Source organism: Sus scrofa, chromosome 12, assembly GCF_054392235.1.
Source record: "Sus scrofa isolate SSC_HxYL_T2T_F1_AM1 chromosome 12, Sscrofa_HxYL_maternal_Yorkshire_Landrace_v2.0, whole genome shotgun sequence".
Taxonomy (NCBI): Eukaryota; Metazoa; Chordata; class Mammalia; order Artiodactyla; family Suidae; genus Sus; species Sus scrofa.
In genome coordinates, this window is record NC_139394.1 from 59262709 (window position 1) to 59277594 (window position 14886).

Below are 14886 nucleotides of genomic sequence, written 5' to 3' on the forward strand. Positions count from 1 at the left end.
CCTCCCACAAGCCTCCCCAGTGGCCATGGGGCAGCCCAACCCTAATCCTGCAGACAGGAACCGTGCCCTGGGGGGACGATGGAACAAGGAGCTGCCAAAGAACTTGGGTCCCTGAATGGCTGTGTGGAGCAGAACCACCAGGCTGACTCACCTGGGGAGCTGGAATGGGGGGTGGGGAGGATGGGGACAGGGACGGGGACGGGGATGGGGATGGGGGTGGGCCCCACGCCCAGAGCCTCACCTAAGACACCAGGGAAGCCGGCCTTCTCTCCCACCGCCTGCAGCTTGGTCCTGAGCCACTGCCGGGCCTCAGCTGCATCCCCGATGCCTGAGGCCAGCTCCTGTGCCTCGGCTGTCTCCGTGAAGATGGCCTCGAGCTCTGCCAGGGTCTTGGACTGAAAGCCCAGGGGGAGGCAGGCTGACTTGCCATCCGACTTCTCCGGCTCCCACAGACCAGTCCCTCCCCGCCCGCCTCCACCCCCTGCTGATCAGGGAGCCAGGCCTCCTGCTCAGCCCCTGTGCTCCAGAAATGGTCAGAAAGAAAGGTCCAGAGCTCACCTCTGTGGCCCAGAGGGGAGGGGGCTGCCCAAGGCCATGCAGCTGAACTGTCAGAGCTCAGACTGGACCCCAGGGCTTCCAGCTTCTCTAAAACTTGTTCCTCTACCACCCAGCCCATGGGTCCTCGGAGGCCACTGTCTAGGGTGCCATCCCCCCTGGACTGGGACTTAGCATAACAGGAACCTCCCGTGACTGGCCGGCCATGTCACTCAGGGTGAGGGAGGCCAGTGTACTGGGCTTCAGAGAGGCGCTCTGCCAGAGGGGGGCGATGTTGAGCCCAGGGCCCCAGGCACATACCTGCAACCTGCGGTGCAGACCAGAGAGGTCACAGTGGGCCCCAAAGGTGGCCTGGAAGGCATGCAGGAGCAGGGTGATGTAGGCGCTGTGCGGCGAGGGCCCTGGTGTGCTCAGCTTGTCGGCCACGTCAAGGAACTCAGCCTGCACCTCCACGGGGTTCAGCAAGAGCACCGTGCTGGGGACACAGAGGACCAGCTGTGGGCACTGGGGTGGAGGGCAGCCACACTGAGGCTGGGGGAGAGGGGTCAAGGGTCCTAGTTCCAAGGGGAAAGCTTACGATCTGCTTTTGAGTGGCTTTCAGCTGGCGCTTTCAAAGACCTTTTAAAAATTAAACTTAGTTTTCACAAATAAATTCTACCTTAATTTTTGTCTTTTTTTTTTAGGGCCAGCCACACCCACAGGACATGGAAGTTCCCAGGCCAGGGGTCGACTAGGAGCTGTAGCCGCCGGCCTACGCCACAGCCACAGCAACGCCTAATCCAAGCTGCGTCTGCGACCTACACCACAGCTTATGGGAAACGCCAGATTCTTAACCCACTGAGCAAACCCAAATCCTCATGGATACTAGTCATGTTCTTAACCCACTGAGCCACAATGGGAACTCGGTACCTTAATTTTTATATGACACATTTTTTTTCCTATAGGATATCTGATCAGATGAAAGATTATGCAAAAAAGGATTGTATTTTAGGCGAGGTGACTTGAAGCCAGGTGGTCATTTTGGGGAGGGGACAGCAGGGCAGCCATGTGCCTTTGTGCAGTGGGGCCTGGAATTTCAGTGAGGCAGTGTCTGCCTGGAGGCCGAGGAGCCAAGTCAGGGCTGTACCTGATTCCTCTGCTCACAGGGGATGCCCTTTCTAACTTGCCAAAGCTATCACACAAGCTGGCATCCGGCTGGGGGAGGGCGTGTGCATCCAGCCACCCCCACCTCTTCCCATTGGGCCCTGGGCTCCCTCTTTTCTTTTCCTTTTTTTCTTTTTTGGCCTCCTGTAACATATGGATTTCCTGGGCCCGGGATCAGATCCGAATCCCAGTTGTGACCCAAGCCACACTTGTGGCAATGCCAGATCCCCCAACCCTCTGTGCCAGGCCAGGGATCGAACCTGCATCCCAGTGCTTCCAAGATGCACCTCCCATCCAGTTGTGGCACAGTGGGAACTCCCCTGGGCTCCCTCTTTATGCTAGTGTTTATGGGTCTTCATTACAGAAAATTTCAGACATGAAATTTGTAAGAGAATCGTGAACCCCGAAGTGTCAATCACTCAGTTAACAGTTTACATCTGGCTGCTCTCTCGTCACCCACGCCAACCTTGTCACTGCATTTTCTCAAAGGCATCGTGGTATTATGCCTGCGAAGGCTTCAGTACAAACTGCTCACACCTGCTTCCCCTCTCTCTCAAAAATCCGCATTGTGTTTATTTTTTAATTTTTATTTTATTTATTTTTTTTGTCTTTTTGCCTTTTCTAGGGCCACTCTCGCGGCATATGGAGGTTCCCAGGCTAGGTTCCCTGAGCTGTAGCCGCCAGCCTACACCAGAGCCACAGCAACGCGGGATCCGAGCTGCATCTGCATCCTACACCACAGCTCACAGCAACACCAGATCCTTAAGCCACTGAGTGAGGCCAGGGATCGAACCCCCAACCTCGTGGTTCCTAGTCGGATTCGTCAACCACTGAGCCATGGTGGGAACTCCAATCCGCATTGTGTTTAAAAGCACACAAAGACGCCCCAGGCAGGGGGCCTTCCTGCCGGTCCCTGGGGGTGGCTGTCCTAACGCTGGCCCTCGGTCCAGGCTCTGTCAGAGCCCCCCTGGTTTGGGGGAAACTCATTTTGGCTTCTCTGTTTGTAAGCAAAGGGGAGTGGGCTTGTGTAAGCGGTCCCTCTCTGAGCCCCCTTCATTCCCTCATGGACACACATTGAGCGCCACTGTGTACAGGGCCAGGCCAGCCACCCCCATGCCCTCACCACCTCCACCTCCTCTGCACGCTTGTTCCCAGCGGACCCGTAACCAGAGTGAGACCGTCTCTCGGCTCTAAGCTCCTGTGAGTCTCTCTGAGCCTCAGTCCCATCCAAAAAGTACCTTTCTCTCAGGGCTCGCAGGACCGGCTGATGGAGGAATAGTTTCAACGGTGCCCGGGGCTCAGGAAGCGCCACAAAGGTGTTGGCGTCACCCTCCATCCACCCGCCTCAGCCCCTAGTGGGGTCCCACTTACCTACCAAAGCAACATCACGGGACATTTTTTATGCTCTTTTTGTTTCTCTCAAAATCTACCCCTGGCTCTTTAGCTTGTCTTTACTAAGATAAAACTCCACAAATGTTTGCTCAGTGAATGTGCTGTGAGTTCCTGGGGCTGAGGAAGTGGAGGAGCTGGGGTGACCAGAGCTTCCGAGCTGTGGTCTCTGGGCCCCCACGTGCTTGGAGGCCTGCAGCAGGGCCTCAGAATGGAGGCTTCCTCTCTAATGCTGTTCCAAACGCAAGCAGGGACCCAGGAATGGGTAACGAAATCAATTCCTGGAGTCACAACCAGAATTGCTTTTTTTGGGGGGGGCTATGCCCACATCAGGTGGAAGTTCCAGGGCCAAGGGTCAAACCTATGCCACAGCAGCAGCAATGCCAGATCCTTAACCCACTGAGCCACTGGGGAACTCCCTAGAACAGCCTTTTAAATGAAATAGACCAGGATAGGTCAGAGCTCATCCTTGGGAGAGGGTGAGTTTCACTTCCTGAAACTTGTCTCATCTGTGTGCGTGTGCGTGTGTGTATGCCAGGCTTTCATGTAAAATGCATTTTTTAAAAATTTTCCCACTGTACAGCAAGGGGATCAAGTTATCCTTACATGTATACAATTACATGAAATGCATTTTTTAAATTGTAGGTCCTGGTCAAAACAGTTTGGAAAACAGGCAGAAAGATATTATGGAAAAATCCCGGGCTTTTGAGTAAGCCTAAGGTTCAAATCCTGGCTCAGACATTTACTAGATGTGTGACCTAGGGGAAGTTGCTTGGCCTCTCTGATCCTCAGTTGCCTCATCTGAAAAGTTGGGGTTAAGTTAGGTAATGCGTCCTCAGTACTTGGCACAATCAAGGCAGGTGGTTTTAACTTTTTTTTTTTTTTTTTAAGTCTCAGACTCATTTAGGAATCTGATGGAAGATCCTTAGCCCAGAAAAATGAGCTGATGCCCCAAATATCTCGCACACACCCCCATTCCTCCCTCCCCAAGAGCACTCACACGGTGGAGCTGCGGTGACTCCTTGTGGACAGGCCCTGCTCCGCCCTCACCAGTCGCTGGTAGGAGATTCCTGTGGCCACAAAAAGACAAACAAAAAGAAACAGGTTACAGGTGTATCTGCTCCTTCGGCAGCCATGGCCCTGCGCCTGGCAGGAGCCCAGCACTGGAGAATCAGGGCGGGGGCTTGGAATGAGGATCAAAACTAGGGGCAGATTAGAGCTGGGAGTCTGACTCCCAGGCCCCAGCTCGGCTCCACCTGCCCCGCAAAGCTTCACTCTTCAGAGACGGTGGGGCCAGGCACCCTGGGAGGAGGGCAGGGCCTTGAAGCGGTCGTGTCTCCTGCTGTCTAGCTGGTCTTGGTTCCTGTCACCGTGGCCCCTTCCTGGTGTCAGGCACCCCTCAGCTCAGCCCGGCACCAGCCAGCCCCCCCCTCCCCTCAGCATCCCCGTCTTGCCTCCCACACACCCTCAGGGGATCTCAGCTGTGCCACCTTGTCCCTCCCTAAGGCTGAGCCCCCGCCCCGCCTTCCCCTCTGGCTTCATCCACCTCTCATCTCCTCTGCTGCCAATGTGCTGAGAAGGAACGAACCCAAGTTTTCCCTTTTTTCCTGCACCCAGATGCAGTTCTGTAGCTGGAAAAGAGACCCTTCGCAGTATGGATTCAGTTCTGTGTCACTGGCGGTGAAGACATCAGACAGCAGTTCCCTCGCCTCGCTGATGGGGCTGGGACTCAGGGGGGCAGGCAGCCTCCCTGGCAGGGCTTGGACATCTCCAGGGGGGCCCTGCTGGCTGTGAACTGGGTGTGGGCTGGGGGCGGGAAGGCCAGCTCCTCAGGGAAGCACAAAGCCCAGTCTGCGGTTACAGACCGCTGCAAACAGAAGGGCCATGACTTGTAAATGGCTGAAAAGCCCCAGTGGATGCTCTTCCAACTTTGGATCAAATTGCTTTGATGTGGGGCCTTCTGTTTGCTGTGTCTTGTAGGTAATGATCACGTGTTTAGATGTTAATGTTATGCCGATTTTGACTGGAAAGCCCCGGAAACATTGGTGACTATCAGGACTCACGACACCACCTGGTGGCCACTCACAGGCATGACAGAGACAAGCCTCCTCATTGCCCCTTGAACCCCCAACAAAGTGCTGGAGGAGTTGGTACCCCGCCCGCCCAGGCCCCCCAGCCCCCCTGCCCCCAAGTCCCAGACAAATACATAGCAAAGCCTTCTTCTGGCCCGTCCTCACTTTCCTTTTACCATGTAATGCATTTAATTGTAACCTACACCCTGCTGACCCGTCACTACTCCCACTTCTGCCCCCGTTGACGCAGGCCAGGCCCAGATTCCAGCAGTTCCCAAGTGGATCCTAGAGCCTCAGATGAAACTCTCGACCCCTCTCCCAAAGACACCCATCAACCCCCCTCCCTGGCTTGTCTTGATAATGATCCTGCATTTCTCTGGGAGCAGCGGGACGGGGAGGATGGGCGCTTCTCCCTTTGACCTTCACCCCCTGCCCTGGGCACCTCAGCAGGTGGGAACAGCTTTCTGTGACTGGATTTCTTTCTAGATCAAGGCTGCCCCAAGGGGCTGAAGAAACACATGCCTAGGTGATTCGGTGTCAGGTACTAACTTGTAGCAAATCGAAAGGGCCGCCTCATACAGGCAAGGTCATGGCCGGTGGGGGCCGGTGGCAGGTGGCCACATGAAGTTCAAAAGCCACCTGAACCCTTCCCAGTGGAGCCTTGTTTACCCACATGAGCTTCCCTTCTTAACTTTTTAGAATTTATTTGAGGAGTTCCCGTCGTGGCTCAGTTGTTAACGAATCCAACTAGGAACTGCGAGGTGGCAGGTTAGATCCCTGGCCTCGCTCAATGGGTTAAGGATCCAGCAATGCTGTGAGCTGTGGTGTAGGCTGCAGACGCAGCTCAGATCCCGCGTTGTTGTGGCTCTGGTGTAGGCCAGCAGCTACAGCTCCAATTCGACCCCTAGCCTGGGAACCTCTATATGCCACAGGAGTGGCCCAAGAAATGGCAAAAACAAACAAACAAACAAACAAAAAACCAAAAAGAAAAAAAGAAAAGGCAAAAAGATAAAAAAATAAATAAAAAAACAATAAAATAAAATTTATTTTACCTATTTTATCTTATTTTTTGTCTTTTTCTAATTTTAATTTAATTTAATTTTATTTTTTAGGGCTGAACCCACGGCATATGGAGGTTCCAGGCTAGGGGTCTAATCAAAGCCGCAGCTGCTGGCCTACGCCACAGCCACGGCCACAGCCACCAGATCCGAGCCACGTCTGCAACCTATACCACAGCTCATGGCAATTCTGGATCCTTAAACCACTGAGCAGGGCCAGAGATTGAACCTGCATCCTCAGGGCTACTAGCTGGGTTCATTACCACTGAACCACAACAGGAACTCCCCCAATCATTTTATTTTGATTGAAGCATAGTTGATTTACAATGTGTTAGCTGCAGGTATAAAGCAAAGTGACTCAGTTATACGCACAAATATATATATATATATATATACACCTCTTCTTTTTCAGATTCTTTTCCATTTGAGGTTATTACAAGATATTGCGGATCGTTCCCTGTGCTATGCAGTAGAACCTTGGTGTTTATTTTATATACAAATAGTGTGTATATGCTAACCCCGAACTCCAAATCTATCCCTCACTTTCCCCCTTTTTCAAAGTCATGACCAGAAATGGCCTTTCTGCACAAGACAGCCGACTATGAAGACATAGGATGTGTGACAATCACCACCAGTGTCACCGAGCACGGGTACCACCTTAATGACACCCTTGCAGAATGTCACGCTGAGGACACGGTGGGGGGGGGGGGCTGGGCATCCGTGAGGTGGCAGCAAGAACAGTGTCCCGGTTCGCCTGATGTTTTCCCCTAAGCGCCACGATGCCACAGAGTCCCCAGTGCTAACGTGGCAGGGGAGGGGCAGCCTTAGCTGCATCCCAGTCCCTGCAGGAGAGCAGGCCGAGTTCCTCTTCCGGCCTCTGCAGGGACCGGCAACTCCTGTGTGATAGAGCCTGACCCACCTGGTACCCTGATGCCAACACTCCCAGCCGTTGGCTGTCTCTTAGCTTTCCTCCTTTCTGGGGTCCCTGAGCAGCGGCTCCCTGCCCCTGTCTCTGGGGGCCTGGGTTCTAGGAAGTCGGTGGGAACTGGGGTCTCGGGCCATGAGGCCTCCGCAGGCCCTGGGTGGGAAGGGGAGGCACAGCCTTGGGTGGGGGTGGGGTGGGGTGGGGAGGGGGTCAGGCCTGCGCCAGGTCAGGAAGGCGAGAGGGAGGAGAGCGGAAGGAGACCACTGCACAGAAGGCCACACTGGCACAGGGGTTATGGTTCTGGGAATAAATGGGCCAAGGTGAAAAAAACACATGCTGCTTTGAACAAGTGCAGCGACCTCCAGAAGTGCCTGTGGGTTGGGTGGAGTCTCACTTGGCAGAGCCTCCAGGCCTGGGAGTTAGACATGCCACCCCAGCATCTAGTCACCTCAACAGGGCCAGTCCGGGTTTTCCAGGCCCCTCTCACCATAAGTCATACAGGGCTTACTAGGCACTGCCTCTTCTTTACCAATGAGACCCTGAGCAATGCACGCAGCTGCCGAGTCATCGTTTTCAACGTCCCTTGCAGAAAGAGGTGGGTGGGGCCTCTGGAAGACCCCTTTTTAACACCCCCTGCTTCCTCCTTTTTGTTAACTGGAATGGGGACGCGATGGCCAGAGCTCCAGCAGCCATCTTAGGCCACGAAGTGACCTTGAGGACAAAGTTTCCTGCTAAGGATGGCGGAGCAGAAAGATGGGAGAAGTCTGGGCCAGAATGTTCACGGAACCACTGTGTCAACCCTGGACTGCCACCTTCCAGATCTGTTTCGTGTAAGAAGAAGAAACAAACCCCTATGAGTTTAAGCCCCTGTTACTTGGGGTTTTCTGTTATAGGCAGCTGGCTCGGTCCTAACTGATCACTCTGATTTCTGGAAGAGCTGCCTACCATTCCTTTCCCCGAATCTCCCCCGGGACATTGTGATATGATGAACATATGCATGGTCTTTAGCCCCGTTCCTCCGACGGAGGAGCGTTTCCTGGTATTCACAGCAAAAGCCCCTCTTAACCCAGACCTGCGTTTATGTCCTGAGCTTCTGGACGGGGGGCTGGTTGTGATTAGAGGGTTGGAACTTTTGGCCTGCACCCCCCGGCCCCGCCTCCAGGGAGGGCTGGGGATTGAGTTAAGTTTTGTGGGTTTTTTTTTTTTTTGTCTTTTTAGGGCCGAATCCATGGCATATGGAGGTTCCCAGGCTAAGGGTTGAATAAGAGCTGCAGCCGCCAGGCACAGCCACAGCCACAGCCACAACCACACCAGATCTGAGCTGCAGCTGTGACCCACACCACAGCTTGAGCAACGCCAGATCTTTAACCCACTGAGCGAGGCCAAGGATGGAACTCTCGTCCTCATGGCTCTTAGTCAGGTTTGTTACTGCTGAGCCACGATGGGAACTCCCCGAGTTAAGATTTAATCAATCATGCCTACATGATAGAACCTCCATGAAACCTCAACTGTGGGGTTAGGAGAGCTTCCAGGGTGGAGAGTGCACCCATGTGCCATGCGGGTCAGGCACCCCAACACCACAGGGCCAGGAGATCCCACACGCGGGACCCTTCCGGACCTGGCCCTCTGCACCCCATCATCTGGCCGTTCATTTGTATCCCTTCTGATAGGCGTTATAACAAATCAATACGTCAAGTGTTTCCCCGAGTTCTATGAGCCATTCGAGCAAATCGGAGAACATGAGGAAGAGGTTAAGGGAACCCCAGGATTTAGAGCCGGACCATCCCAAGTAAAGGAGGCCCGGACTTGGCATCTGAAGTGGGGCAGCCTGTGGGACTGAGCCCTTAGCCCGTGGGGTCTGCCAAACTCCAGGGAATTCGGGTCAGCGCCGACCTGAAGCGCCGGACACCCAGCTGGTGCCAGGCAACCTGGAGAACAGTTTGGTGCGGGGTGGGGGTTGGGGGGCGCAGCATGTTTATTCGGCACAGCCCCCTACCTCCAGCCCATGATGTGTGACTTCCCTCGAAGGGCTGTACCCCTCTCGTTCCACAATCACTTTTTGATGAAAAGTGTCAAATGCAGATTCTTTGATCCGTAACGTCCCAGAGAAACGTACGGCCACTGGAGGATATTAGAATTCACCTGCCACTAGTGGAAAGACAGCAGTGACTCATCCAGGTTTGTCCCCCTCTGAAAGCTGCGAGGTTTCATCGTGTACACACACACACACACACACACACACACACAAACACACACACACACACACACACACAGCCCAGGCCTCTTGGTAGAAACACAGCCTCATGCAAACCTGAGACGGTGGTGTTGAGAGTCTAAGAATATGGTTTGTGGAGTCCAGCAGGCATGGGCTCAGGTGGCAGAGGTCTTGGGAGCCATGTGAACGTGGGCGGCTACTGAACCGTCTGGCCTCCGGTTTCCTCACCCGCAAGGTGGGAGTCATGGTAACGAGCCGGGGGCCAGTTCTGAGGAGCAGGATGCTGCCCCTCCGCAGTGCCAAGGGCACCAGCAGCACCAGGGAGGCAACCACCGCCCTCCCTGCCGTCACCACCGGCATCCCTGGCAATGGCAGTCCTGCTTCAACAATTAAAATGCACTAGAGTCCCCACTGCGGCGCAACGGAAATGAATCCGACTGGGAACCATGAGGTTGCAGGTGTGATCCCTGGCCTCGCTCAGTGGGTTAAGGATCCAGCATAACTCAAGCTGTGGTGTGTAGGTCGAAGACAGGGCTCGGGTTTGGCGTTGTTGTGGCTGGGGTGTAGGCCAGTGGCTACAGCTCTAATTCGACCCCCACCCCCAGCCTGGGACTCTCCATATGCTGCAGATGTGGCCCTAAAAAGCGAAAAAAAAAATTTAAAAATTAAAATATAGTCGACATGTAATGTTGTGTTCATTTCAGATGTACAGCCAAGTGATTCCCTTATATACATATATTCTTCTTCAGATCTTTTCAGATTCTAGGTTATTATAAGATACTGAATACAGGTCCCCGTGCTATACAGTAGGTCCTTGCTGGTTATCTATTTTCTATATAGCAGTGTGTGTCTGCTCATCCCAAACTCCTAATTTATCCTGCCTCCTGTCCCCTTTGGTAACCGTAATTTTGTTTTCTATGTCCGTGAGTCTGCTTCTGTTTTGTCAGTAAGTTCATTTGTATCCTTTTTTAAGGTTCCACACACAAGTGATATCATATGATGTTTGTCTTTGACTTATTTCACTTCGTATGATAATCTCTAGGGCCGTCCATGTTGCTGCCAAGGCATTATTTCATTCTTTTTTATGGCTGAATAATATTCCATTGTGTATCCACCTTCTTTATCCAGTCCTCTGCTGATGGACACCTAGGTTGCTTCCTTGTCTTGGCTGTGGTCAAGGGGGCTGCTGTGTACACAGTCCTGCTTTTTTTTTTTTTTTTGTCATTTTAGGGCCGCACCTGCAGCATATGGAGGTACCCAGGGTAGGGGTCCAATCGGAGCTACAGCTGCCGGCCTACACCACAGCTCACGGCAACGCAAGATCCTTAATCCACTGAGCGAGGCCAGGGATCGAACCTGAAACCTCATGGTTCCTGGTCGGATTCGTTGCTGCTGCACTGCAACAGGAATGCCTACACCGTCCTGCTTTTGACAAGAAGGCCCAGAGAGCTTCTGTAACCTGCCTAAGGACTTCAGCTAATAAGTGAAAAAGAAGGTCTTTGCCACCACAAAGCCCACGTTTCTTCTCTCACACTTGACTTTACAGCTTCAGCAAGATCATCGAACTTTCCCGAGTCTTGGCTGTCTCCTGAACAAAATGGGAGAGATGCTGTTCCCCCTTACTCCGTAGCGCTGTGGTCTGGATGAGATGCTGCCATGGAACGTGAGATGCTCTCAAAGCTGCAGAGTGACTGACACACAGGAGGGCCCAGGGCAGCCTCTCAGGATGACAGACCAACTCTCTGCAGGCAAGCCCTGCGGGCTGCACAGCCAGCCGACCGGCCGGCCGGGTGCAGAGTAAATACTCAACAAACGTGTGGGCTGAACCCGAGAGGGCTGGGGTGGGTGGGACCTGGTAGCATGAGGTTTCCTGCCACCCCCAGACGGAGGCAGTAGGCGACCCTGTTGGGGGTGGAGTCAGGAAGAAGGGGGAGGCCCGCATGCTTGATAACCTGCCCACTTCCTCTGCCACCCAGCCACATCAAAGTGGGAGAAACTGTTTCACTTATCTCCATGGCAACTGTCTCCCTGAGCCTCCCGGGGTAGAGGGTCCTGCCCCCTAGCTCCCTTGCCGTGGTTGCTCTGCGGCCTTGCCAGGATCCATCTAGCAAACTAAGACCACCCCAAACTGGACCGCCCCCCAGCAGTGGGAAATCAATGGAGGCCAGCGTTCATCCTCACAAACTGCTCTGAGAGGGAGACCCGTTCTTAGACGCCCGTTTTACAGATGAGGAAACGGAGGCTCCGATGACGTCAAACGTCTTCCCAAAGGCCCCACAGCCCCAGAATTTGAAACCACGATGGTCTAGTACCAAGTACCAGCAACCACCAAGGGATTCAGCCTCAGCCTCAGCCTCAGCCTCTGCTCGCCGGCCTCCCGTCTAGTCCCTCCCCCTTCCTCCTCTGCCTCCCTCCGCGGGGGTTCCTGGGGGTGGAGCCTCCCAGCAACCAGGCAAGACAAGTACCAGATGCCTTTACAAAATCACCCCAAAGCACTTCCTCACTAGTCCACTTTAGGGTTATGCTGAAGAAGGTAATTTGGTTTAATTGACTACTTGCTATTAATCAAGGCGCAGGTTCTGTGGAATTGGATGTTCATTTGCAGGTGTGAGATGAGTAATTTTTATCCACTACAAGATAACTTTAAAGGTTTTTTTGTTTCCCCATGTGATGTTAACTCAGATGAACTAATCTAAATGTTAGCTGGGGTTACTGGGGGGTAAATGTTAGATTAGTTAACTAATCTTAATCTAATTCTGCAATCTTATTGTGGTTTATATGAGAACTTCATTTCAGTTTCTTATACGCTATTATTCTTATCATTATTTTGGGCTGTGCGGTCAGCATGCAGAAGTTCCCGGGCCAGGGATCAAACCTGTGCCACAGCAGTGACAACACGGGATCCTTAACCCACTGCATCACCAGGGAACTCACCTCCTACTCTTCTTGAAACTGGCTCGCCCACCGTGCTGGTTGCCTCAGTAACAAGCAGAAGGCATCTTTTTTTTTTTTTTTTTTGTCTTTTTTTGCCATTTTTTGGGCCGCTCCTGAGGTATGTGGAGGTTCCCAGGCTAGGGGTCCAATCGGAGCTGTAGCCACCGGCCTACGCCACAGCCACAGCAACGCAGGATCTGAGCCGCATCTGCGACCTACACCACAGCTCATGGTAACGCTGGATCCTTAACCCACTGAACAAGGGCAGGGATCGAACCCGCAACCTCATGGTTCCCAGTCAGATTCGTTAACCACTGCGCCACGACGGGAACTCCAGAAGGCATCTTTGACACAGGCTCACCAGACATTTGTATCAGGGCTGTTTTTTTAAGTGTTTAGAAATGACTCTCTCTAAGGGTTTCCTATTTCAGTTCTGCTTTCCCTGGAAGAGGAGGCGTTCCTAGCCCAGGGCAGCCTGGCCTGAGCATTCCACTCCAGGCACCTGCTTTGGTCCCCAGCATACCTGAGGTCCCACATGGTCCCAAGGACAAGGTCCGGGGGGAAGCCCGAGCAGTGACTAGGGTTCCGGAAGTCCTCCCTGCTCTGAGTCCCAGGACCTTCATTCCATCTCCAGTTGCTGCTCTGCCTGGCTCTTGCCCCCCCCCAAGTTTAGGACCCACGTCCCAGAGTCTGGGCCTCCCCACAGCCCTCCCCTGGGCTCCACATCTGCTCCCTGGGTTGTTCAGAGCTGGGTTCCTGCTCAGCTGCCCACAAAAAACATCTCAAGGCATAGCGTGCATGCGGCTGAGGAGAGCCAGCTGGTTTCACTTAAATTGGGAAGCGGTCTCCCTGAACGCAGGGGACAGCCCTCCCCTAATCCCGCCTCTCCCTTACCCATTTCAGAGTAAGGTCATTTAGATCGTTGATATAGACTGAAGGTCCTGCCAAAGGCTTTGAATTTTTTTTTAATTACTCAGTGAATTGTATTCCATTTATAGTTGTACAACGATCATCACGACCAAACTTTGTAGCATTTAGGCTTTGAATTTTGAATCCTATCAATCTCATTAGAGAAAGGAAGAAAAGCTTTGCACTCGTGTTAAAGGAATTGTCTGGTCACTAGCAAGAAGCCCGGAGGTGATCTGGATCTATTTGTTGGGGTGGGGGTGGGGGCAGTAGGGAGGAAGGGAATGAAAGAGATTACATTGGTTTGTTCCCTTAGGGTGCCTTGGAAAGCTAGGTTGACTGACGTGTTTATTCATCATGTGCTTGTGCACCTTCCCGAGTCCAAGCCCTTCTCCCCAGGGCCTTCCTGACTTCTCAGTTCTCTCACCCAAGTCTCTACCAGGTGAGACCCATGCAACAGGTAGACTTCGGTGGATGGCCAACCCTAGCCTGCCCCTGTTCAGCTCCATTGTAACAACAGGCAGCTGATTGGTTGGGAGGGGAGAAGACAGATCAGCTGATTGGTCAGGCAAACAGATCAGCTGATTGGTTGGAAGAAGACAGATCAGCTGATTGGTTGGGGGAAAGACAAGAACAGCTGATTGGTAGGAGGAAGACAGATCCACTAACTGGTTGGAGGAAGACAGATCAGCTGATGGGTTGAGGGCAGACAAATCAGATGATCTGTTGGGGCAGGAAGTCATAAACACTTCCAAAGGAATTTTCACACAAAGCTTCAGTCCTGAGCTTTCCAAGGTCTGTGAATTGTTGGGGGATAAGATTTGGTACTCCTGCCCTACCTGCATTTAATGCACACGATGAGAGTTAGTCACTCTCAGTATTAAAGAGGGCCTGGAGCATATACAGACTTAAAAGAAAAAAACGTACATAGCATTTAGGATTGCAACAGACATATAGAGTTTCCTGGCCAAGGATCAGATCCAAGCCACAGCTGCAACTTATGCCACAGCTGCGGCAATGCTGGATCCTTTAACCCACCGTGCCAGGGATCGCACCTGTGTCGTGGCTCTGTGGAGACTCGCTGACCCCTTTGTGCCACAGTGGGAACTCCTGGTGTTTTTGTTCTTTCTTTAGATTTGCCAATTTGATGGGGGATTAAAAAAAAGTCTCTCACTGTTTAATACTACTTGTTCTTTCTTTCCTTCCTTCTTTCTTTGGTCTTTTTAGGGCTGCACCTGTGGCATACGGAGGTTCCCAGGCTAGGGGTCGAATCGGAGCTACAGCTGTCAGCCTTCACCACAGCCACAGCAATGCAGGATTCAAGCCACATCTGTGACCTACACCACAGCTCACAGCAATGCCGGATCCTTAACCCACTGAGTGAGGCCAGGGATGGAACCTGAATCCTCATGGATACTAGTCAGGTTCTTAACCCACTGAGCCATGACAGGAACTCCTAGTTCTACATTTTCTTTATTACTAGTGGGTGAATATTTTGAGGGGTGTTGCTCAGTTGTTTATGGTTCTTTTCTGATGTGCCTGAGTCATATCCTTTGTTCCTACTTCCAATGGTGTGTTTGTTCGTTTTTTTCAATTAGCTCAAAAGAAATCTTCCAAGGGTTGAATATATTAATTTTTGCTGCAAATATTTTTCTTAGTTGGTCCTTTACTTTTCACTTATGGTGGGTT

The 14886-nt window shown here is 52.6% G+C and overlaps 1 protein-coding gene across 1 annotated transcript in view; it reads right to left on the minus strand.

Moving 5' to 3' along the window:
• The window catches only part of PIK3R5 (phosphoinositide-3-kinase regulatory subunit 5), a gene marked incomplete at its 5' end in the record, with an annotated part of 68171 nt that overhangs the window by 8666 nt on the left and 44619 nt on the right, over positions 1 to 14886 (minus strand). Inside the window, 3 exon segments of the mRNA NM_213851.1 lie at positions 242 to 395; positions 856 to 1030; positions 4088 to 4157. Coding sequence (NP_999016.1) covers positions 242 to 395; positions 856 to 1030; positions 4088 to 4157 — 399 coding nt within the window.